A 25656-nucleotide genomic window follows, 5' to 3' on the forward strand; every position below is an offset into this window, starting at 1 on the left:
ATAACTCCAAATCTCCAGCTGCAGATAAGACGAACCAGGATGGAAAACTGAACTTTGAACATGACATACGTAACTTTTCCCAGAACTTTACCCCAGAACTCTCAAGTGCCTCTTCATACATGATTCTTTTCTCTAAACCTAAGCAATTATGGCCAAGACTAGAGGTGCCTGTGGGACTTATGACCAGAGACTGCGCAGGCCAACGCCCCACCGAGGGTGCCCACTGGCCTCTGTCCCGTGGGATTCTCACCGTCGCGAATGTGCCGGGACACACGAGCATATCTACTAGAGCTCACTGGGTAACAAGTGCCTCATTTCAAAAGGCCTCTGGAATGGGTATTCAGGGGAAGCTACAGGAGCAGATAAGAAATGCAGGAAAAGGAAGAGGAGACCTTGCCTGACCTGAATTGCCTTTCCTCGACTTCAGAGTATGTGAGAGCCTTGGTTTCTTGGCAAGCTTGCTCAGCACGTTGCTCAGGTGTGCTCTGGGTCTCAGGCCAAGGAGTGGGCCCCTCCTTCCCCCAGAAGCCACTCCAGAGAGAGGGAACAACATCGTAACTTGATGCACTGGATCGAAGTAATGATGAAACCCTTCCCCTGCCTGCACCCTGCTCTGTGCCAGTACGTTTGTTTTATGGAGAGTAAAAAAGATCGGGCAGAGGGAGTGGGGTGGCAGGGGAGGAAGGATTCTTTGCAGATGGGGGAGGGAAAGAAAACAACTGAGCCAACTTTCCCAACCTGGTCTGAGCCCACACTACAGATACATTTTTCCATACTGGAGAATAATAATCCCTTTATTCAGCCAGTCTGGAAGCATCGATCCCTGATAATTGATTTCAGACCTTGCATGGAAAGTTGGGAAGGTGTGGGTAGCTGGAAAATGGGGTGGGGAATGGGAGGAGGAAGAGGGGAAGCCCATAAAAGAGAGAGTGGCAGTACAGGGGATGGCTTAATGGAGCTAAAGAGGCTGAAGGCATCAGACACCGAAGGCAGATGCTCTGCCCTCATACTGCCAGGTAACATAGCAGGACCGCTTCCCCAGCAGAGCCCCGGAAGAGGATGGTGGTGGTAGCGCACCAGGCACTAGGCGAGGTTGTGGTCCAGGCACTGCCCTAAGGCCCTGGGCCAGTGCACAGCCTCTGAGGTCCGACCTAGCTCTGCCCAGTCAGTCCTTCCTTCCTTCCTACTCTGACAGCCACTCCATTCATAGGTATTCTTACTGAGCACCGTGTGTTCTGGGCTGGGGGTAAGGTGGCAAACCTCTGCTATAAAGGGTCAAACTTTTTTTTTTTTTTTTTTTGCTATACGCGGGCCTCTCACTCCTGTGACCTCTCCCGTTGTGGAGCACAGGCTCCGGATGCGCAGGTCCAGCAGCCATGGCTCACGGGCCCAGCCGCTCCGCGGCATGTGGGATCTTCCCGGACCGGGGCACAAACCCATGTCCCCTGCATCAGCAGGCGGACTCTCAACCACTGCGCCACCAGGGAAGCCCAAGGGTCAAACATTTTAAAGCGTACATATTTCAGGCTTTGGGGGCCACATGGTCTATGTCACAATTACTCAACTCTGCCATCTAACACAGGTGAGGGAACTGAGGCTTACGGAAGTAGAGACTCGCTCTCGGTCACAGAGCCAGCAAGTAGCAGGACTGCGCTCTGAAAACAGACAGTGGATTCCAAAGCCGGCACCCGTACCTGCACATCGCACCCTGAATCCTACACCTCCGTCCCACCCGTGACTACAGCCGGGGGAGGGGAGTGGTCACGTCATCCCCGCAGGCTCCTACACCCCGCCCCCCGCTGGCTCACTAGGCACCTCAGCCACCAGTCCCACGCCCTCAACTGGCCCCCTGCTGTACCAACAGAACGGAAGCCCTCACCCTCTGCTCCCCTGCTAACGGCTCCACAGAGAATCCCTTCTCCCAGCCTTCAGGAGAAACAATGTATTGAGTCTGCTCCCTCCCACACACAGGAGGCAGGCTGGGGCTCACCTGAGGCGAGTCCGTCTCCAAGGAGGGTGCTAAGAATCACCAGCAGAAGGAACACTCCATGTCCCACGGAGGCCACGGCAAACAATGAGGTGCTCTTTGGTGCTATCCTGCCATGGCACATCTTTCATCCGTCCAAGTTATTTTAAAAAGAAAAAAATTTAAAAACCAGAAGTAAAAACACTGAAGTCAGCCCTGGGTAGATTCACCTATAAAAAACAAACCAAAAACAAGGACATAAGTGAAAACTTTAGCCATGTTAGTTACAATAGGCACTTTACGGTAAGGAAGCCATAATCACATACAAAGTTGAAGGAATTCTAGCAACTGAATCCCTACTGCCAGGAGAAGAGACAAGCACATAAGCGGTTTTCCAACTCCTCCCTGGGGAAATGCCAAGGCCCCAAGCAAGCTGCCATCGGCATCAGCATCCGGGCGCCAGATCCTTGCGACAGGACAAGGAGACAAGCGCCGGCTCACCTGGAGCTCTGTCAGGCTCGGCAGAGCTTTCAGAAACTGCTGTGGCTCTGCCCTGCTGCCTGCCTTGGAGGCTCGAGCAAAGAGGAGGAGAGAGGTGGCTGTTGACTCAGAGCTGCTACACCAGACTCTGGCTTTGCCTTTGCCACCGGACTCAGAGCAAGTTCAACTAACCGAAGAGAAAAAAGAAAAGAAAAGAAAAAAAAAAAAAAAGAGAACACATGTCTTAAAGGGAGAAATACACCGCCTAGAGAGAAGGAATGCAGCAGCGGGAGTTAAGGGCCCGGGGCTTGGGTGGATGAGCCCCTGAGGATCTGGCTCTGACTCAACAGCCACGAATCTCAAAAATGGACTAATTAATCAAGGCTCACCCAACACACCTGTGACCCCAGAGCCCACATTTGTTGGCTACACTTGACAATGATTGAGCGGAGAACGGGTTGTAACTCTTAATTAGCCCCACCATCCACTCTAGCTCAGACAAAGACGTAAGAAGAATAGGAACCAGTACCTTAAAAAAATAATAATAAAATCAGGGATTAAGACTTTTCAGGATTTTTTTCTACTTGCCTTCAGGGAAGCAGAAGGATTGATGATACATTATGATATAGGCCTATTATATTTTAGTTAACCCATGGGATTTCATTTATCCTAGTTTATAACAGGTATTCCAAATAAGAAGGTTACACTTCCTTTTTAAATTCCATATACACCTCCTTCTCCAACAAGGCTTTATGTAAATAGATAAAGGAGTCTGCCATCTACAACCCTAATAAAGGATGCCCCTGAGGGATAACACCCAGACCTGACTTTAATCCATGTATGAAGCCTTGACTCAAGCCTATGCACCCCTTCTGAAGAGAGTTACTTCAAACAGCAATAAGAATTGTCTCAGTCCAAAGGAAAAGCAGCTATGAGGGTCTTCAATGAGAATGAGCCGGGGTTCAAGAAGAGAGCTAGCCACCGGGTCTTTACCCACTACCCCCAAATAGTTGGGACTGTAGCAGTCCTCGGTCCCCAGTTTTTACCCAGATTCCAACTTGAGCCTTTATGGCTGTAGAACAGGGGTGGTTCATGGAGAGGTCTAGGGGTGGAGTCTGTGACTGACCCAAAACAGTACACAAAACCATGTGTAAATGTGTGGAATGTGTAAACAGTTTTGTGGCTAAGAATGCTAGAGTCAGAATGCCAGAATTCAAATCTATTTCCTTTATTATGACCTTGTGGCCAAATTACTCTCTTAGCCTCAGTTTTCTCATCTGTAAAATGGAGACAGTGACCATACCATCATCTTCACAGGGCTGACGTAAGGAGTAGGATCAAAGTGCTCAACACAGTGCCTGGCACTGAGCAAGTCCTCAGTAAACACCAGCGGCTGTTGCTATCGTAATTATTAATAAGATCTGAGAGTCGAGGACCTTGGAGGTCATCAGGCTTCACCTCCTCTTTTGACAGAGGCCAAAACCAAGGTCCAAAAAGTTAAAGGATATGCCCAGGGCCACCAGCCAGTTAGCAATGGGTCCTTGGTGCTGCCCTTGTACATGCAGCCACAGCAGGTAACCCTACCAGGCAGTCATCATCCCCTCCAGGCAAGAACCAACGGATCATCAAGGATGACACCTGCCCGTGCCACAGCACAGCACGTGCACAACAAATACTTCTGCAGTGAATGGATGAGGCTGGATCAGGGTGACGCTTAGTGTTCCGTGCCTGACTGGAGGACTGAGGAAAGATGACCCACAGGAGGGGATGCTAAACAGATTGCTAAAGGATGTGTCTGCTGGAAAAGGAAATGGAGACACCAAGTACAAGTGGCTCAGAGCAACGGAACCCAGCGCTCCCGGCAGATGCTAGAGGCAGGGGCTAGGCTAAGTTTAAACTTTATCCTGAAGACCACATGAAGCTTATGAGGATTATAAACAGGGAAGTTACAACACCAAGTTCATTTAGGAAGATCACTCTGGCAAGGATTTTAGAGGACTGGCGCAGTGGGGGGCTTACCAAGTGGTAAAGAATCTTACATTTCGTATTTTATAATTAATATAGAGCTCTGTGGAGAACTGTGTGACAATATCTGTCCCCAAAATGCACACATTCTCTGACCTATCAATTCTACTTCTATCATCTGTCCTGAGAAATCACGTGTGCAATGATATATATGCAGGATATTCAGTGCATTATTTGTACTAGCACAAGACTGAAGGGTGACTAGTTAAATAAGTTGTCATACACCCACATAATAGAATACCACGCAGTGGTTTAAAAAGAACTGGGCAGTTCAGTCTGTACTAATATGGAATGACTTCCAAAATTAGTATGTGAAGAAAACTATGTGTGTGTATGCATGTAGTTTTAAAGGACACACACACACACACACACACACACACACACACACACACACCTGTATGCACTGGAAGTCTCTCTCTGGAATTGATGCACAAGAAACTGGTAGCTACCAAGTGCTGTCAGTGAGGGAATCTAGTGGTTAACAGGGAAGAAAGCTTATTTTTCACTGTATGTATTCCCTTTTCACCTTCTTGAGTGTTGTACTTTGTGTATGCATTACCTCTTCAGACAGATAAAATACAGAATAAAATTAATGTAGCAAGGCATTCCTGTAAGCCACCTGTCACCTCCCTCAACAAACTGACTGACACTCCAATAAACCTGACTGCTCTCTCTGCCAGGAATACAGTCAGTGTCAGGGCTCAGCACAAGGGTCATCTCCTGGAGGAATTCTTTTCTGACACGTCACACCCGCCTCCAGTAGAACTAACCCCCTCCTTACTCCCAAAGTGCCCTGAGCACCCTACTCTGACTGTACCTCTATCAAGTTATTATATCTGTTTATCTGTCTCACCTCACTAGGCTCAAAGTTCCTTGAAGGCAGGGACTGTGAATTACTCAACTTGTAATCTTCATAAGCCAGCACAGGGCCTGGCACCTGACAGGCGGGCAGCAAACGTCTGCCAAACTCATGAACACTGTGGGGGATGAGCCAGTATGGGGCTGGGGAGGAGATGCACACAAATGAGCCCATGTTCTGTTTTGTTTTCTAGAAACAGCCGGTTCCTCCCTTACTGCTTAAGCAGCTACCTGGGCCAAGGGACCGATTCCACCATGAAGCCTAAGACCTGATCAAGTGCAAAACAAATGGGGTGATGGAAACGGGGGCTCTGCAAAGAGAAGAGAAAAGATGAACAGAGGAGAGTCAAGGAATGTTTATATGCAAGGCTGAGCCAAGGGTTAGTGCTTCAGAAATAGTACAGAGAAAAGTGAATCCCCACAGCCCCAGGATATCACCCAAAATGGGAAAACCCAGCTACTATGAAGAAAGGGTCTCACGACATCTAATCATTTTCAGAAAGAATTCACTTAGAACACAGAATTTTAAAAAAACAAAATAAAGCCTGCCCTTGAATCATGGCTTTAGACCAAGTGAAAAGAAGAACACTTAGAACAAATTAAGACTAAGTATTCATTATTATCCCTAGAGAAACACAGAGACGAAAACGTAGTTAAAAAAAAAAAAAAAAGAATTCATTTCGCTTCAGTATTCCGCTGGTGTGTTAGTGACCACTTCCCCTGATTTAAAAAAATTATAATTTACAGATAAAGTAAAATGGTGGATGTCAGGGGCTAAGGGGAGGGGGGAATGGGGAGTTAGTGTTTAATGCGTATAGCGTTTCCGTTTTGCCAGATGAAAAGAGTTATGGAGACGGATGGTGGTGATGGCTGCTCAACATTATAAATTCACTTCATACCACTCTTCTCTGGCTTCCGTTTTCACACCTCAAAACAGCTCAAAGGTCTCTCTCAATCACAGAATTCTCCAGAGCATCCACGCTTCTCTTTGTATAACCTATCTCTTCCTCCAGCTTTTCCAAAACACGGGGTGGGGCAGTGTCACGGGAAGTCTGCGTTCACCCTTCTGACTTTCCTTCTTGGGACCAACGCTGCTGCTTCAACAGCCTGTGGCAAGGGGAGACCCCCAGGAGCTAGACTGCCAGCCCCTTCAGGTCAGGATCTGGCCTTTCCCCACCTCTGTGAACCCAAAACATCAAAAGCTGAGTGACTGCTCTGCTGAATGTGATGTCACGAACACTCGTCTCCTGTCCAGAGTGATCCTCCAAGAGGAAGGACACTGCCCTTAAGCCACAGCTCTGAACTTGGGGAAGAACCGTCCCACATCTCTGCCTCTGTTTCCTCATCTGTAAAATGGAGGTGTTGCTTGCTTTGAATATCTCACCAGTGAATATCTCACCAGTCTATAGTGAGGTTCAAAAGGGACAAAATATAAAAGACTGCTTGCTGGGCTTCCCTGGTGGCACAGTGGTTGAGAGTCCGCCTGCCGATGCAGGGGACGTGGGTTCATGCCCCGGTCCGGGAAGATCCCACATGCCACGTAGTGGCTGGGCCCGTGAGCCATGAACGCTGAGCCTGTGTGTCCGGAGCCTGTGCTCCGCAAAGGGAGAGGCCACAACAGTGAGAGGCCGGTGTACCGCCAAAAAAAAAAAAAAAAAAAAAGACTGCTTGCTCTGTAAACTGGTAAGAAGACTCAGGTCCTCCTATTTACAGTCTTAGCCTATAAGCCAAGACAGCAGAGGGTGAGCTGAGGAACCGCTCATAAAAACGATGATGATATAAGCATGGCAGGCTTCTGGTGTTGAGAAGAACCTGTAACACGAGCTCAAAGTTCACACAATTTGCTTACTTCTTGTTGCCACAGATGCTTCCAGATTAACCAAAAAGCCTGCCTAAGGTGAAATGTATCCTTAGAGTCACCTTGAAAAATGGCTCATAGCTTAGGGAGGCAGCGGCAGCTGGGGGAGGGGCTGCGGGTGGGGAGCCACGGAACAGCCCGGGCACCCAGTCCCCAGACACGCAGGGCAGGGCCCACATCTCCACAGCTCATGCGTCTGGGTTGCCCTGGGGCCCCATCCCTGCGGGTGGAGAGTGTCACAGTCCTGCTGAGGCACAGTCATGTCACACTCTACTGAGCGCTCCTCTGTGAAGGCAAAGGGTCCTGACTCAGCCACACTTGGCGCCCAGGGGCTAGGTGAGTTTCTCTACATCTCTGTGAGCTCAGCTTCCGTTTACATGTCATACTCAGGACAGATTATTTCCTAAACCATGGCCATCTCTCCATTAGTTACAAGAGGGAATTGGACAGGTACAACCAACATAAAACCTTTTCTTGCCTCAGACTAGTCTGGAAAGGGGATGGTTGTGGTGGGAGAATCTAGAATAAGAGTCTGTTCCTTTGATTAATACTACCATGTGATGGGGGGGAGACAAAGAACAGTTCGTGAAGTTGGAACAGAACTTAACCATTACATTTCAGACTGTAAAGGTAAGAAGTGCTAACTCTGGAGTCCAAAGTTCCCCAGAGGGTGTAATAAGACAAGGGAATAAGGTGCTGGGAGGCCCTCCCTTACCTCTCTCTTTCTCCCTGCAGCGTCCGCCCTCTTCACTCCCACTCACCCTGAAATGGCTGGACCACAGCAGCAAAAGGTATCCAAATGTGTATCAGATCTTAGTGCCTCCCACTCCTCCCCCACAAAATGACAAAACTGTATTACTTCTAGATGTCTTCAGTTTACTTTTTTCCTCCCTGGGGATAAATGGCTCCTTCCAATCTTCCTAACCTCTGTATCTTCCCCTTTCTTTTGTGCCACCCGCAGCTGAGTACTTCAATAGGCACGAAGTTGTCTATCGGACTTTGAGATCCTTGAGAGCCATAAGTTCCTTTATCCATTTCCTTTTCATCTCCAGCTCCAAAGCCCAAAGGACACAAACATCAAACTCTTGTTAAAATTTGCCTCCTACAGGGATTTCCCTGGTGGCACAGTGGTTAAGACTCCACGCTCCCAATGCAGGGCGCCTGGGCTTGATCCCTGGTCAGGGAACTAGATCTCACATGCATGCCGCAACTAAGGAGCCAGTGAGCCACAACTAAGGAGCCTGCAGCAACTAAGACCTGGCGCAACTAAATAAAATAAATAAATAAGTAAATAAATAAAATTCCTAAAAAAAAAAAATTTACCCCCCACAAATCACAAAAATAACCCTCAGCTTTTCTCAGAAACCACTGAAGCCAGGGTAGGGTAGGTGTTTGAGGCTTTTTTGAATTGCTTTAATATTCCTTGTATTCTTGTCTTACTCCCCAGAACGGCTCACTACATCCTCTTGTTGTCCCAGTTTTCCCCTACGCTACTGCTCAGGCTTCAGGCAGCAGGGACACCAGCAGACACACTAAACCTTCTCCTCAATAGTTTCCAGCATCTCTTTTCTAGAACCTAGCATCAGGATGACTGCAGCATGTATCTGAATGCAGGAGACAGCCCTTAAGTCCCAGCTCCACCAACCAACAGCGGATTGGCCTCAGGCAAGCCAATCATTCTTCCTGGTCCTCACGGGGTAGGTCTGGATGATCCCCAAATGCCCTCTGAGTTCTAAGAAATCTGGAATGTCTTCTAGGGAAAAGGAGAAGCCCAGAAGTATTTCTCCTGAAAACATAGGTCAACAAAAGTTCTGACTAGAAGGAAGAAATGTTAAATCCACCCTCCTTTTTCCGCAGAGCAGTCCTTTCCCCCTGCATCTCCCCAGACCTATCCTAGAATCTATCTCCCTCTGCACTGCAGCAAACTCAGGAGACTCCAACTTTTCCATTTAGAGCCTAATCAATCCATCAGCACATTTGTATAGGCCATCCGTACACAGTGTTCCTGAAGTGCTTTCCAAAAATAACAAACATCTGACAAAAAAAAACCTAGCCTACACACACACACACACACACACGGATCACTACAGAGCTGTAGGGGCCCAGAGAAAGAGAAAATGCAAGAGAGAAGGACACAAGAGAACAAAACAAGACAAGCTCAAGACAGGACAGAAAAAAGGAGAGAAAAGGCAGAGTGCCTGCTCACAGGCACTTGGCTCAGGCCATAAATTTCCAACAGTGAAGGCAGGAAACCACTTCTTCTCTAGACTGATGGGCTAAACTAGAACCAATCAGTTCGCCTCTTGATGCCTCTGTTTACTCGTCAGTAAAACGAAACAATTCAAGTACTTCTCTCTCAGAGAGCCTGGATCCGTGGAAAGATTCTGGCAGGCTGTGCCAGAATCTCTGGTCTGCTTGGATATTATTAGTTAGGTGGCCTAGGGCAAGTTATTTTCAGTTCCCATCTACAAACTGGATAAATAATACCCACCTTGTTGGGCCGCCGTGAAGTGGAAATGGGATCAACGTGAAGGATCAGGACAGTGTCTGGAACACTGGGCCCTCAAATCAGTGCTGTTGAAGGCCCCTTCCTGCTCTAACAGGATGTTACTGAGTCCCCACTAGACCCCCGAAGGGCACTGTTTCAGCTGGGCTGAAAACACATGCCCCCAGACTAGGCTCGAAACACAGTCAGTTTAGATGAAAGAAGAGCCAAGAGGTTAAACAAATGAACCTCCAAAGGTCTCTCCCATGAAGTTCTGAAAATATATATTTTTAAGGAACTTAACATTCCCTCCCCCAAAATTAAATAATCATGTATGTGACTATACTGAAGTGATATTTGTGTCTAGAGGGACCAAGGAGGTTTTCTAGCCTGAATGTGCTACAGGAGAGGATAAGGGCACAGAGCTTACATGTCTGAGATACACACACACACACACACACACTCATTACCTCATTATATACGTGCCATTATGCCTATTTTACAGATAAATGGAATCAAAGGGGCCTAGAAGTCTTTACTCCTCTTGCTTTCCTACTGCAAAGGACTCCCTGTTCTTTTTTTCCAAATACAAGGTCAAGCTTATTTGCATCTCCTCTGGGAAAACTCTTCAATTGAGCCCACAAGCATGGAAGGCTCTTCTGAACCCACAGCATCACTGCCTGGAAGACTGGGAGAACCAATCATGTCCTCCCCCAGGGCCCACTCACAGTGACTGAACTGTTGTATGCTACATTTACTGCAGGTGGTAAATTCCTGCAGAGGACCAACCCCGCCGCTTTCTGTGCCCCAAAGTGCTCAACAGTTATTTGTTCAGGAAGGGGGAAAAAAAAGATAAACCCCAAACCCATAATTTGTATAGGAAATACAAGATGGCAAAGTAGCAGCAGATATAAAACAGGAGGGGAAAAGGGTATATAAATCCTGAAGTTTTGCCAGGTAGCAAAACAGATGCTTGGCAGAAGTGGCTGTAACTGGTTCCTAGACCCAGAGCTACATCTATGTGTCATCACACCCCTCTGCTTGGTTCCTATCAGAGCTGGGTGGAGCAGGCTTCAATACCCACTTGGCAAATAAAGACTGGGAAGCTGATTTGCTAAACCTGATTTCTTAGGGCTCGGTGTTTGTAGTGACTCTACTGCAATTCAGCAAATATTTACTGGCTGTCTTCAGTGCAAGACTTGGGTGATCACAGAGATGAAGTGGGGCATAGTTCTTATTCTCAAGGAATTCACGATCTACCTGAGAGGAATTACATGTTTATCCACATAAAACACTGTAAAACTGTTACAAGGGTTTGTGTTTTTGCTTTCTGTTTTGTTTTTTAATTTTAAAAAGTGCTATGAGAACACAGAGGAGATAAGAACAAAGCCTTCTGGTTGGGGGTAGGGGGAGGTGACAGAGAAAGCTTTGAGCTGGACCTTGAAGATCACACACAGATTTAGTGCGCTCCCAGGGCAGTTCTCCATGCACAGTGCTAATTATAAAGAGAGAGAGAGAGAGAGAGAGAGAGAGAGAGAGAGAGAAAAAGAAATGGAAGAACAATTCACCAAAAGGATGGCAGAGGGAGAGAGGAAAAATGAAGTGATAATTTTGTCTGCCAAGAGTCACTGAATGCTGCTGTCTGGTAACAGGAAATAAATATCTGTCTATATACCTTCACTCAAGGGGATGTTTCAGTGCTAGATTTTGGTTTTCAAAGTATGTACTCATAGCTGTGTAGGAAACACCTCCTCCAGGTCAAAAATAGCAAACCCAAGAAAACTGGTTGAAGCAGTTGTGTTTACTTTTTACTGTCTCTGTGGATCGCTTTCCAAAGGCTCCCAAGTGGAAGGGTATAAACAGGTCTGTGTCACTTCCTGGTTCTCAGGCCTTCTGCTACATTCCCAGTCAGTCTGGGAATGCTGCCTATTTAAAAATAAACTGTAAAAACTCACCAAAAACCCCAACTCTACTTTTCCCTCTACTTCATTCAATTTCACTGTAATTAAAAGGGGCTGAGCGAGAGATGAGACAAAAATGACCACAGAGAATGAATTCTCAGGTGAAAACAAAAATGTAGGCTTACTGAGTTCAAGGTCAGGGGATTTGGATTCTACTCATGTTCTGCCTCTAACTGGAAAACCGGACCTTGAAAAAGCAAGATGCTTCATCTCTCTGCACAATAGCTGCTTCAGCATCCTCTTAACCCCAATACAGTTCTCCAGTCTTTCTGGACCTCAGTTTCCTTATCTATAAAATAGCACTAATAACAGCTACCTCACAGGGCTATTGTAAGTATCATATGGGAAATATATATAAAGCACTTAGTATAGTGTCTGGCACCCAGTAAGTCATCAAAAATGGTGTGATAGTTATCACCATCTATCGTTACTGTCATCATCATCTGAACACGGGAGGGCTGAGCTAGATGACCACTACTTGAAGAACTTCTCTGGCTCCCAAATCCTATGATTCTTTCAGTCACTTTCTCCTTTTCTTTATTTTTTTTCCCTTATTTTCTTTTCTATTTTTTTTTTTTTAGGGGGGTGAGATGGAAAGGAAGGGAGATCAACTTGGAGAAGCATGACAGTTACTGACACATCCTCCATGTTTATGTTAGAAACACCAGAATACAATTAAGGAAATCCATCAATGAGCGTGAAGGGGGCATGTTACCCTCCCCAAGGGAAACGTCCATCTAGGACTCACATTAAAGCCACAGCACATGGCAAGTGCACCCACAACTGCTGCCACTCCTCCCGTGGTCATGAAGGACAACACCCTCCTGGGCCAGCGCAATCCGACTGCATCCACCTCATCTTTAACTGTGAGCAGCTCCTTAGGGAGCCCGAAAACACAGCGTGTGGCTCATCCACCCACTTCTAATAATAACTAATCCCCCCACAAGGTATTCCTGTTTTAAACAAAAAAGTGCCTTCTCCTTAATATAATTTGAATGTGGTCAAAAATCAAATGCCCCTCCCCAAAAGTTACGAGTGTCATCAGAGATGTCTGGATTTATCAAAGCCAAAGCGCTAAACCGTAGTTAAATTCAGATGAAATTAATAAGCGTTTTCTTTTATTCATTCAGGGTCCATAATGTGCCAAAGGCTGTAGAAGATGCCAGAAACTAATAGGATGGGATGAGTGAAAACGATAAAGGACGACACCTAGGGTTTTGGCCTGTGACTGTGTGAATGGTAGAAGCTACCACAGGAGGGAAACAACGCAGGTGTAGACAAGCAGGTTTTGGTGAAGAATATGATGAATGTAGTTCAGGTTATTTGGGGGTGGGTTGAATTGTAGGTACTTGAAGGATATCCAGGTAGAAAAGTCTAGCAGGCAAGTTAGAAATGAGTATCAAAATCTGCAAAGTGCTCCGAACTTGGGGTATTGCCCTGGAGTGATTAGCCTGAAAGTGATGGCTGAAACCATGCAAAATAGACGATGAGCTCACCTAGGTGAGAGAGATGAGTGAGGACAGAGTCAAGCCAGAATCCTGGGGAGAACACTAACTTTTTAAAGTGGCGTATCAAGGAAGGAGAGACCATGAAAGACACTCCAAAAAGCACAAGGAAACCAGAAGCCTGTGCATCACAGCTGCCAAGGGAGGGACTGAGTGATTCAAGGAGGATGTGAGGGGGCACAGTGGCAGATGCAGCAAAGGTCCAGTAACTAAGAACTAAAAAACACCCACTGCATCTGGCCACTAGGATATCACTAGGGACCTCCTCAAGAGCACATTTATTAGAGTGGTGAGGGCAGATCATGCTGACTTTAACATGAATTCAAAGTGAGAAAGCAGATACAATAAGGGCAAAACAATTGGGGGTGGGCGGAGCTGGAAGAGAAGGGAGAAGAAACACTGGATGGTGGCTTCTGGCTCCAAATATATTACGAGTTGTACTTTCTCAGTTAACCCAAGGGTTTCAGTTAAAGCTTCTGGAACTGCCCAGATAGCTCCGAGACACCCTCCCCCCAAACCCAATGGAGAGTCCCTCCGAATGGGCACCCAGACATACACACTATGGTTGCCAAAGCTGTGGAGACGCTGGGGATGAATATTTAAGACCTGCCTGCTTCCTTAATGTTCAACAACAACAAAAGCCTCTCCACCCCATCACCCCTTTTCCAAAACTACTACCTCTTCTGTAGGATTCATGAGTGAGAAGAAACAGTCAACCTAATGGCAGGGCCAGAGAAGTGGACTTAGTGTCTCTCAGGACTCAAGGTGCTCCATAAATATGGTCTCGGTTTCTGCCATTTCCCTCCTTTCTACTCAAATTTCAGCCGAGTATTTTCCCTTAAGGTTCAGGATTCCAGAGGCATATTCTTCACCTCCATCTACTGAAGCTTAACAGCCCCAGTGAGGTACACATTTAGAACAAACAAGACACTGCCTTCTGGCTCCAAATTGTTCTCCATCTTGTATAAGTTCCAAGAAGCCTCCTAATTTATAACCAAACCATGACTCTTCCCGTCCTCCTCCTCACAAATTACCCAAACTTCCTGTAAGTTGTCAAGGTTGGACTGCAAGGCCCCAAGCAAAAATGAGAAGCAGGAACTTGCCTACTGTTCCTTCCCCTTTGATTAGTCCCACGCCCCAGCACCACCTCTGCCCTTACATGACCCTCTCATTGTACAGAGCCCCTCCACCAATGCCTGCATGCTCTAGGTCTAGCTCCAACCATATCTCCAGTTCTCTCCACGTGGGGTTCTAAGTCAGGACCAGAGGAGAAAGGAATCTGGTTAACTCACAAGAAGGAATACTCCCTTAAATCTCCAAATACAGACTCAAAAGTTATCTCAAATTAGTCAAAGTTCAGGCAGAGGTATCAAATGAAGAACTTCATAAAGTCCAGGTATCATCTTAGAAGACGTTAAGAGAGATTGTGATAAACACAGCAGATAAGAAAGAAACAGCAGACTATACTACAAACCTACAGTAATCAAGACAGTATGGTACTAGCACAAAAGCAGAAATACAGATCAATGGAACAGGATAGAAAGACCAGAGATAAACCCACGCACATATGGTCATCTTATTTTTGACAAAGGAGGCAAGAGTAGTATACAGTGGAGAAAAGACAGCCTCGTAAATAAGTGGTGATGGGAAAACTGGACAGCTACATGTAAAAGAATGAAATTAGAACACTTCCTAGCACCATATACAAAAATAAACTCAAAATAGATTAAAGACCTAAAGGTAAGGCCAGACACTATAAAACTCTTAGAGGAAAACATAGGAAGAATGCTCTGTGACATAAATCACAGCAAGATCCTTTTTGACCCACCTCCTAGAGAAATGGAAATAAAAACAAAAATAAACAAATGGGAACTAACGAAACTTAAAAGCTTTTGCACAGCAAAGGAAACCATAAACAGGACAAAAAGACAACCCTCAGAATGGGAGAAAATATTTGCAATGAAGCAACTGACAAAGGATTAATCTCCAAAATATACAAGCAGCTCAGGCAGCTCAATATCAAAAAAACAAACAACCCAATCCAAAAGTGGGCAGACCTAGATAGACATTTCTCCAAAGAAGATATACAGATTGCCAACAAACACATGAAAAGATGCTCAACATCACTAATCATTAGAGAAATGCAAATCAAACCTACAATGAGGTATCACCTTGCACCAGTCAGAATGGTCATCGTCAAAAAATCTACAAACAATAAATGCTGGAGAGGGTGTGGACAGAAGGGAACCCTCTTCCACTGTTGGTGGCAATGTAAATTGATGCAGCCACTATGGAGAACAGTATGGAGGTTCCCTAAAAAACTACAAATAGAACTACCATACGACCCAGCAATCCCACTATTGGGCATATACCCTGAGAAAACCATAATTCAAAAAGAGTCATGTACCACAATGTTCACTGAAGCACTATTTACAATGGCCAGGACATGGAAGCAACCTAAGTGTCCATCGACAGATGAATGGATAAAGATGATGCGGCACATACATACAATGGAATATTACTCAGCCATAAAAAGAAACAAAACAGAGTTATTTGTAGTGAGGTGGATGGACCTAGAGTCTGTCATACAGAGTGAAGTAAGTCAAAAAGAAAAAAACAAATACCATAACATATGTATATGGAATCTAAAAAAAAAAATGGTTCTGAAGAACCTAGGGGCAGGACAGGAATAAAGACACAGATGCAGAGAATGGACTTGAGGACACGGGGAGGGGGAAGGGTAAGCTGGGATGAAGTAAGAGAGTAGCACTGACATATATACACTACCAAATGGAAAATAGACAGCTAGTGGGAAGCAGCTGAATGGCACAGGGAGATCAGCTCAGTGCTTTGTGTCCACCTAGAGGGGTGGGATAAGGAGGGTGGGAGGGAGATGCAAGAGGGAGGGGATATGGGGATATATATATATGCATATAGCTGATTCACTTTGTTCTACAGCAGAAGCTAACACAACACTGTAAAGCAATTATACTCCAATAAAGATGTTAAAAAATAAAAAAGAAAAGAAAAGAAACAGCATAACTTAATAAGGAAATCTGATATCTCCCTCATTCCCAACACACATGTTTCTTAAGAAGCTTACCGACTTCGTTCAACACATATAGTGAGCACCTACTTACCCTAGCTTCACACGAAAGGTACAAAGATGGGGGAAAGCTCATACCTTTAAAGAGTTTATAGTCTACTGGGGGAGATAAGATACATACACGAATAACTATAATGAGGTAAAAAAGTGAAAACACATTGGAGATATATAGCCAAAGTGTCAAGGACAAAACAGGGAAATAAGCTGGAGCCAGAAGAGGGAAATGAAACGGTTAATTACAGAATCAATCACAATGTGAGTTTTAGTGTCATACAAAAGGGAATTCAAATCCTGATTCTGCCTCTTGCTTCTTAGGGGTGCTAGGTGTACTGTTTTACCTGCTGTGAGCCTCTGTTTCCTTATATATGAAATTGGGGTAGCAGACATTCAACAATAGGCAGCATAGGGCAGTGATGCTTGAAAAAAGGGGAAGAAATGCAGTGAGTCCTACTAGTGCCGCAGCCAATCCCCTAAAGGAGTCTTCAGGTCACAGAGTAGGGAGAAAAAACCTGAAAGTGTTCAACAATTTCAATGAGTTGAAGAGACAGAGTTGGGAATCTGGGGAAGCCAAGGTAGCTAGAATGTGCAGGGCAAAGTCATTGAAAGGAGGGAGCTGTAAAGAGAAAAAAGTGCAGAGACCTGCAGAGGCTCAGTATGCTGATCTGTGCAGGTGTTTGAGGAAACTAGGAAGGCTGAGGAAAGAACCAAAGGAAAGAAATAGGCAGCATAACCCCCAGCACTCACACAGAGCCAGAAATTTACATGTTCCCACCGGCCAAAGTGGAAAACATCTCCTAATCCACAGGGCATTGGAAGGAATCTTCAGAAGGGTTTGGCCGCAGCAGTGGGACCATCCTAGCCCTAGACTAAAGGCTGTTCTGGACCCACCCTAACAAACTGAAAAGCAAGCCTTGAAAGGATCAAACCAATTCTAAGTACTAACTGAATTGCTTCTGAAAACAAAGCTGAAGAGTTTTTAAAGGAATACAAAAAGTTCCAGCACCCACCAACACACAACTATGTCTAGCTTCAAATCAAAAATTAACAGGCAGGGCTTCCCTAGTGGCGCAGTGGCTGAGGATCCGCCTGCCCATGCAGGGGACACAGGTTTGAGCCCGGGTCTGGGAAGATCCCACTTGCCGCGGAGCCACTAAGCCCGTGCGTCACAACTACTGAGCCTGCGCTCTAGAGCCCGCGAGCCACAGCTACCGAAGCCCGCGCACCTAGAGCCCGTGCTCCGCAACAAGAGAAGCCACCGCAGTGAGAAGCCCGCGCACCGCAACGAAGAGTAGCCCCCGCTCGCCGCAACTAGAGAGAGCCCGTGCGCAGCAACAAACCCAATGCAGCCAAAAATAAATAAATAAATAAATAAATAATTTTAAAAAAAATTTAACAGGCATGCAAAGAGGCAGGAAATTATAACCATGACGTATGGTCACATGAGGAGAATAATCAAACAATAGAAACGGACAAGGAAATGATACAGCTGACAGAGTTAGTGGACGAAGGTACGCAGATCTCTACGACAAATATACTCTGTGTGTTCAAGAGAGAGCAGGAAGGCGTGGGCATGATGAGGAAAGAAATGGAAGACAGAGAGAAGGCTCAAACTGAACTTCTAGAGGGAAAAATACAAATATCTGAAATGAAAAATACACCGGACGGGATTAACAGATTAGACACTGAAGAAGAAAAAAATTGATGAACTTGAAAGCACAGCAATAGAAACTGTCCAAAGTGACACACACAGAACATCAGTCAGAAGTGTTGACAGTATCAAGCAGCCTGACATATATATAACTGGGGCACGGGGAGGGCATATGGGTAGGCACAAAAATTGTTTTTTAACAATGGCTGCAATTTTTCTAAATTGGATGAAAACTATAAACCCACAGATTCAAGAAGCTCATCAAATCCCAAGAAGCAGCACAAAAAGAAAACACAAGGTACACTGTAATCAAAAGGATGAAAATTAGCATTAGAGAACATATTAAAAGCAGCCATGAGGGGGTAGGAGGAGAGACAGTGCATTCAGAGGAACAAAGAATTACAGCAAGTCTTTTGTTATAAACAACACAACCCAGGAGGCAATGGAGCATCATGTTCAAAGCATTGGGGAAAAAATTCAGTCTGACACTGGTTAAGGAAAAGTTGACAAGAACTATGAAGTTCCCAGCATGAATGCTTTTTGTGCTCTGCAGTAATATTTTTCAGGGAGGCCTGTGCTGAGCACAAGATGGAAGCTCAGTGGCCTTATAAACATTTGCAAGTACAGTACCCTATGAAGAGCAAAAAGGGGTAAAGACTCTTAGGTTCATACAGAGCCATGTTTTACCCATATTTTATACCTATGTACTCAGAACATTACAGACTATAGCTCTTATGTAGTCATATTCCTTAACACAATGGAAAAGAGACAAGAAAGGTCTATCAGAGGATTCATCCCATAGCAGAAGAAAATCAAGAAATAAAAAAGTAAATCTCATGAAGGAAAGAATTAGCTCACCAGCATCAGGCCTGACGAGGCCTCCCTCTCCTCAGGTGTACACTTCTATTGGTTAATGTGTCTGACTGGCCTTTACAGATTCAGATAAAAGGGTTTTTTCAGAATGGAAGAATGCTCCTTGAGAAGTAGGTAAGAGTAACTCAAGAGCTGAATGAGTTACTCGATTCTTAGCTATGCGATCCAGCCCAGGCTAGCACAGTCTCCTCCTCATTAAGCACCTGGGCTGGCATCCCATTCTTCAGAGTCCAGCCTGGGGTTTTACCCTGGAGGGACCATTAAAATGGCAATTTATCTGTTCTGGGCATTGGTTGGTCTGGTCTCCCCACTAAACTATAAGGTCCTGAGAAAGCTGGGGCCCCATCTGTTTTTTATGTTTTCTTTGTTAACTCTGAGACCACCACACTCTCAAAAAAAACCCAGTATAGGTGTCTCCAAGTGGGACCATCCTTCCCAAAATACTTGACTGCCTGAACTAGCGGTTTTCAACTGGGGACACTTTTACACTCCACCCCAGTCCCAGGGTTTCTGGCAACATTTGGAGGCATTTTGATGGTCATAACTTGGGGGGTGCTATTGGCATCTAGAGGGTAGAGGTCAGGGATGCCACTAAATATCCCACAATGCACAGGACAGCCCCCAGAACAAAGAATTTGGCTCCAAATGTCAACCGTGCTGCAGCTGAGAACCCTGGCCTGAGTGGATCAGTGCTGAGCTGCAGCAGACGCCAGTAGATGTGCATGTCTTGCAAATTCCCTCACACCACTGGAAAGCCTCTAGTCCTACCACCTGTCCCCCGATCCTCCCGCTGTCCCTAACGCAGGCTTACAGGCCCTCGAGAGAGGAGCTTAAGGGTTCAGACTTCTGGGTTTTCACCCCATCTCTGCCACTAGCTGTTTGATACTGGCTGGACATGTCACAAAACTATTCTGGGCCCATTTCCTCCTCTGTAAAATAGAGAGGTTGGAAAAGATGACTTAAGCGTTCTTCCAGCTCTATTTGAAATGCTAGCTTTGGCCTTATCGTGAGCCAAAGAGAAAGGGGAAGGATCCAGCTTAGTCGTGAGTATGCACATCCACCCGCTGAAGGACAGAGGTTCTTCTATTGTGGAAACTGAACCCAGCCAAGGGGAGGTCCAGACAAGCCTGGAGCTCAGGTATGAGTGACCCAGAAAGGGCTCTGCAAACACTGGCTGCAAGTCCAGCCCAGGCCCTCAGGTTTAAAATATGAAAGTCCTTACTAGCTTCCCTCCTGCCTTTCCCGTGGCAATCTTTTTCACCAGTGTTTGCAGGAGGAGCAAGAGGCTAGGGCCACTGAAGAGTAGCACCGGCATCGCCTGGGAGTTTATCAGGGATGCTGAATCTCAGCCTTCATCCCTGATCTACTGAACTAGAATCTGCATTTTAATAAGATTCCCCAGGCGACGCCTATGCTAAAGTTTGAGAAGTCCTGGTTTCGGGTATACGGCCCTTCTATTCTCTGCTTTGTCATCTCCTCACTTGTAAAGATGACTTTCAAGACTCTGTCCACATTCTATCCTAACCCCACCTCCTTGCACACCCTGTGCACATGTACACACACGCGTGCACGCGCGCACACACACACACACACCAGTTCAGAACTTCCAAATCCAGAGTCACCAAGAGTCATGGGGACAGGTTCCTTCCTCCTTGCCTCTTTCCTACATCCACACAAGGGGAGAAAGGAGCTAGGCTTGAAGCACAGGCCAAATTAGAGCTTTTCTGAGAGTGATTCAGCCCACCCCTGCTGTTCAAAGATTCCCCAGGAGGAGGGATGGAAAAAGGGAAGGTGAACCCAAAGGTACAAACTCTGATGGGAAGAGATTCATCATGTGCATCTGAACAGAGACCAACAGGGGTCCAAAGTTTCATTTCTAAAGTTTTTTTTTTTTTTGCTGCTGCTGCTGTCTTACGTTACAGAAAGATTCTTGGGGCACGGGCTAAAGGGCAAAGCACACACACAGAGTAAACAAAGACGCAGCAAGGGTTCTCCTGGGGGTGGGGGCAGCTGGAACAAAGCAAGACCATGCTGAAGGGTAGCACGACAGAGCGCTGGAACAGAGGAGAGAATGTGGGGGGCAGGGGGGCTGGACTCCGCTGAGAAGTCAGTGTAGTGGAGGAGATTAGGCTGCTGCTCGCCCCTCACCCCACCCGCTGGCGTAAGCAGCAGATGGCCCGGCCCCAGGCAGCTGGCAGAGACAGCCATCTGCACGTGCCTGCCCGCCCCTCCCCCACGGCTGAAGATGGGGAGGAGCAGGGCAAGGTCCAGGCCCAAACCCAGGTGGACGCATCCTCTGGAAAACGCACCCTGGGGGTGGGGTAGCAACGTCACCCAATGCTCTGCCACAGTGGGATGAGCCTCAAAACCAACTCTAGCATTATCCAAGGTTCTCTTGCACCCACCTTTGCTGCCTCTGGTCACCTTCTTTACAAGGAGCAGACTCATGGGTCTGTCTTGGGGTCCTAACACAGTACAGCCTAAAGTCCAACCTATCCGTGTTAAGAGGGAAAAACTGAGGCCTAGAGCCGAATTATGACTTGCCCCGGGGACAAAGGGCTTGTTAGTGGCTGAACCAAACTAAGTTCTCCCAACTCTCACTAACAAACAAGGCTCCCCAAATATCTCCCGATCAGAGTCTAACCACTGAGCCCCCTCAGACTGAGTGCCAGCCCCAGCACTGTTCACTGTGCTTGTCCATTCTGAGCCCCCAAGGAATGGCTGCTGCCCATTCGTAATTCTGCCAGATTAGGAAGTCCAGCGTTAGTCTCCAAGAAGAGAGAGAGAGAGAGAGAGAGAGAGTGAGTGAGTGAGTGAGTGAGTGAGTGAGTGTGTGTGTGTGTGTGTGTTTGGAAGCGAAAAAGGGCTGTTCTGAGAGCTGAAGGGAATTATCAGCCAACACAGAAACGGAGGCGAGTCTGAGTTACTGCCAAACCAGACTGGCTTAATTAAGACCCTCCCACCCTCTTCCCCAGGAAACCCACCCTCTCCTCTGGCTGGTCACGCTAACCTAGCTGTAAGAAGCAGTCATTGCAGGGAAGCCGAAGCCCTCTCAGTTGACCCAGCCCTGGGGACGGGCCATCAGCCAGGGAGCCAGGCCACTGGCGCTTCGGCACACCAGCTGCCCTTACTGTCACCTCAGTATCCACCTTCAACAGCACTTGCTCCGTAAAGGTCCCCCAGCCTCCAGCCCACTCTGGATCAGTGTGCGCACACAGTGGAAGAAAACACTCATTAGCTTTTCAAATGTAACCCTCTACAGAACCTAAATAGAAGACACAGTTACGCAACTGCAAAGCAGAATTCCTCTTCTTATAAAACAAAGATGCATGTCCACAACCAGCTATCTGGTACAAACTGGGTGGAAAGAGGCTAAGGGGCATTGAGGTCAAGCTGATTGACTAACCTCATCTAGATGCCTGGCAAACGCCAGCTTCAAGGCCCTGAAGCACTGGTATAATGAAAGCATCCTAATGATCAGAAATCTTTCCTGCCCTGAACGCCCTCAGATGCTGCTTCTGACCCTACAGTCCAGTGCTATCACCATAGGCTCATCCTGGCCTTTAGGGCCAACTCCAGCCCAGGACCCTGGACATGGATACTCAGGGCCAGAAAGTAGCCTGCCTGAAAAACTGACTTACTCGGGAGCTGAAAAGCAATGTTTGGTCCAGTACAACAAAGGGCCATAATGGGCACCTTGTACCCCAAACTCCTTCACAGCCGCCACAAGGAAGCTCTGGGTAGAGGAGCGTGGGGTGTGCAGTAAGGGTAGGGAACGGGGACACTACTTCCTTTACTTCCGCCCAAACCACACCCCTTTAGAACCTGCCCTCCTGAAAGGCAAATGCAGTTCTGACTTCCAGACCTCACTGTTTCGGAGAACTTCTGGTCTTCTCTCTTCGCTTTTTAAAACAGACGACTGCTCCCCTAGGGAGAAAAAGCAGCTGTAAACCCAGGAGAGGGCAGACAAAGAACCCTGCTAGGAGTTCCAGAGGAACAATTATACTACTGTTAAAAGGCTTCTCAGAAGAAGCAACACAGCCCATTCCAAACAGAAAAACACAACTTCCTTCAAAGTACTTGTCTAAAGGGTAACCCGTGGGCAGATGATTTCCCTACACTCCACTATGCTGCCTCCCCTACTCAACACTAAGACCTTGACATGTAAAGTGAGGGAGTGATTTTCTTCCTGGGAACCTTAAAAGAAGCAGTTCACAACTCAGTCTACCTGCTACTGTCTATTGTTATCATCATCATCATAATCATTAAAGGGCTAAACTTCATTACCAAACTGCTACAAACGTTTAAACAAATTTAAGCCACTATGTTCTTAGGCAGACTGAAGCCACAGTAGTGACTAGTGGAGAGAGAATGGGGAGAGGCTATAAATCTGAGAGGCGCAGCCTGGCTTCTGCACTTCTTACTTCCCAAAAGGAACAGCAGTTTTCAAAGGCTCAGGATTCTGGGAAATCACCCACTGGCTCATTATACAGCTCCATCACAAGTAATGAGGCTGCCACCCCAAAACCCATTTGCCAAAAATAAAAGATCTAAAGAAGCGTTTCAGAGAAAGTTTGTGAGAAGAGAATTCAAGCTGGTTTTATTTTCATACACGCTACAATTAAATGGCTTTGCCTCCGTAACCACACTTCCTACCTAGAATTCCAGGAAGTTTAGGTGTGCCCCTCAGATTTAGACTGGATTACAGGGAATTTAGCTGGCTGAAACTGGTCCCAGCCCATAAATGTTACTAACCTGTTTTCACAGTCCTAGTTGGATCTGAGAAATAAAGGGGAGTGGGGGAAGGAGGGCAGGGAGTCAGTGCTACACTTATAATTCTGCCCAAGTCAGAAGAGGAAGACACTGCTTTTAATTTCATGCAAGAGGCTATTATTAGAAGGAAAAATGCAACATAAGCCATAAGCCCCATCAGTGTCAAAGCAAAGAAAAAAACATATTTACAGAATATATTTAAATCCCTAAACTTCCCAGAGGACTCAGTACAAACGCCATTAATACAAATAAATCAAATCATGTCTGCTCACCGTTGCCCCTAATGGTCTGTTCCCTTAAGCTACAAGCTTCCCTGTGGCCAGGCACCTTTCACGCCCTCCTTTTGAGAGGGTTTGTCACACGTGCATCTGGCCTCACCACAATTCCCCAAGAACACCGGCCAACTTCTAGGATGAACACATTTTCCATGTGAGCCAGGTTTTCAGGAGAATCTCAGAGTGAGACAAGCTCCTGGGGGACAAGCCTGACTCCTTCTGACATTTCCGTTTTCTCAGGTCTTGGGTGTCCAGAGCCCTACAAGTCCTCGATGGTCTTCCAGCCTCCAGCCCATGCTCTGCGCCAGGCCATCCAGAATTCCGCTAGGAACCCCACCCCCAGGCACTGTCAGATCACCTTTCACCTCTGTCCACTCTGTGAAGCATCATTTCCTGACGGTCCTCTATATAAAGCTTGCAAAACGTACAGAAAGCACAGGGCCTGGCCCACCAGGAACTTTCAGTGGAGCTGGAGAAGCTGCCTACCCTGACAGCAAACAATCAAGGCACACAATAAGGCAAGGGTAGCTATTTCAGTAGTCTATGTGGGTGCAATAAAACACTAAGTCGGGACTTCCCTGGTGGCCCAGTGGTTAAGACTCCACACTTCCACTGCAGGCGGCATGGGTTCGATCCCTGGTCTGGGAACTAAGATCCCACATGCTGCGCAGTGCAGCCAAACACACACACACACACACACACACACACACACACACACACACATAACCACTAATTCGTGAGGTATGAATTTTAGAAAATAAGGAAGAACAGCAACTACTTGAGAGTTATGGACAGAATCATGGAAAGAAAAAAAGATACAGAAATGGATCTGAACCAAGACAATTAAAGAGGGCCGTAAAAAGGAAGGAAGGGAGATCTGACCTGAAAGCCTTGAGTGCTGAATAAGTATGGAGATAGAAAGAGAGAACTTCTGGGGCTGGAAGGCTTAAGTAAGCATGATAAATTAGGAAGGTAGGGGTGGGGAAAGAAGTCAAGAATCAGGGAAGAATAGAAAAAAAAAAAATCCATCTGAGACCGTCCAGGGCAAGGCACAATTCTTACGGTTTTCCTGGTATCTATCACATAGCAGACTCTGGTTATTCCGCGAAGTATTAAGTATTCAACTGAATACTTACAATAAGGCCAGGTTGTACAACTATGAGAAACAAGCAGAGAAATTCAGCTTTGGATCAGTAGGTAGTGGGGAGCCAATGAACGTTCTCGAGCAGGAAACATGACCTAATCTAATTCAACGGGCATTTACTAAAGGCCTACTATGTGAGAGGGACCAGAATACTCGGTCCTCGCCCTCAAGGAGCACGGCCACCATGGAAAGGGATGGTAATATGACCTCCCACACACATAGGGCTGCATTCTCTTACCTAGTCTCACTTGAGATAAGAACAATGTTAACCGGACATGAACCTGGCAAGAGAGACTAAAGTAGCCTGGGAGGCCAGACAGGATGATAAGGTCTGGGCCAGAGTGGTGATGACAGACACCTACAGAAGAAAGAAATGGCAGGAGCTGGTTACTGACTAGACGGGAGGGGCTCATAAGAGGGGAGTCACGATGACACAAAGTCAGAGAGCAGGACGACTCGGATTTCAGTTCCCAGATGGTGACATACCTTCAGCCCATGCTTTGGCCTAATGCTAAGGTCAGTCGGCTCCACCATTCTGCCCATTTCTGGGATGAGGGTCACACACTCCATCCTTCCCATCCACACACCGTTCTTCATGCTAGTTGTGATTTCCTGTAATTCCCATTTGCAAGGGGGGTAAAGGAGATCGATGAGGAGTTGACAATTCCTTTGTCCATCACAACAGTAATAAACACATCT

At 46.5% G+C, this 25656-nt stretch overlaps 1 protein-coding gene across 1 annotated transcript in view; it reads right to left on the reverse strand.

The window, feature by feature from the left end:
* SUSD6 (sushi domain containing 6) overlaps positions 1-25656 on the reverse strand; it is a 93368-nt gene that overhangs the window by 48201 nt on the left and 19511 nt on the right. The window contains exon 2 of the mRNA XM_060095933.1: positions 1991-2196. Coding sequence (XP_059951916.1) covers positions 1991-2111 — 121 coding nt within the window. The 5' untranslated portion in view covers positions 2112-2196. The remainder of the gene's footprint in view (positions 1-1990; positions 2197-25656) is intronic.

Source organism: Mesoplodon densirostris, chromosome 4 (assembly GCF_025265405.1).
Source record: "Mesoplodon densirostris isolate mMesDen1 chromosome 4, mMesDen1 primary haplotype, whole genome shotgun sequence".
Lineage (NCBI taxonomy): Eukaryota > Metazoa > Chordata > Mammalia > Artiodactyla > Ziphiidae > Mesoplodon > Mesoplodon densirostris.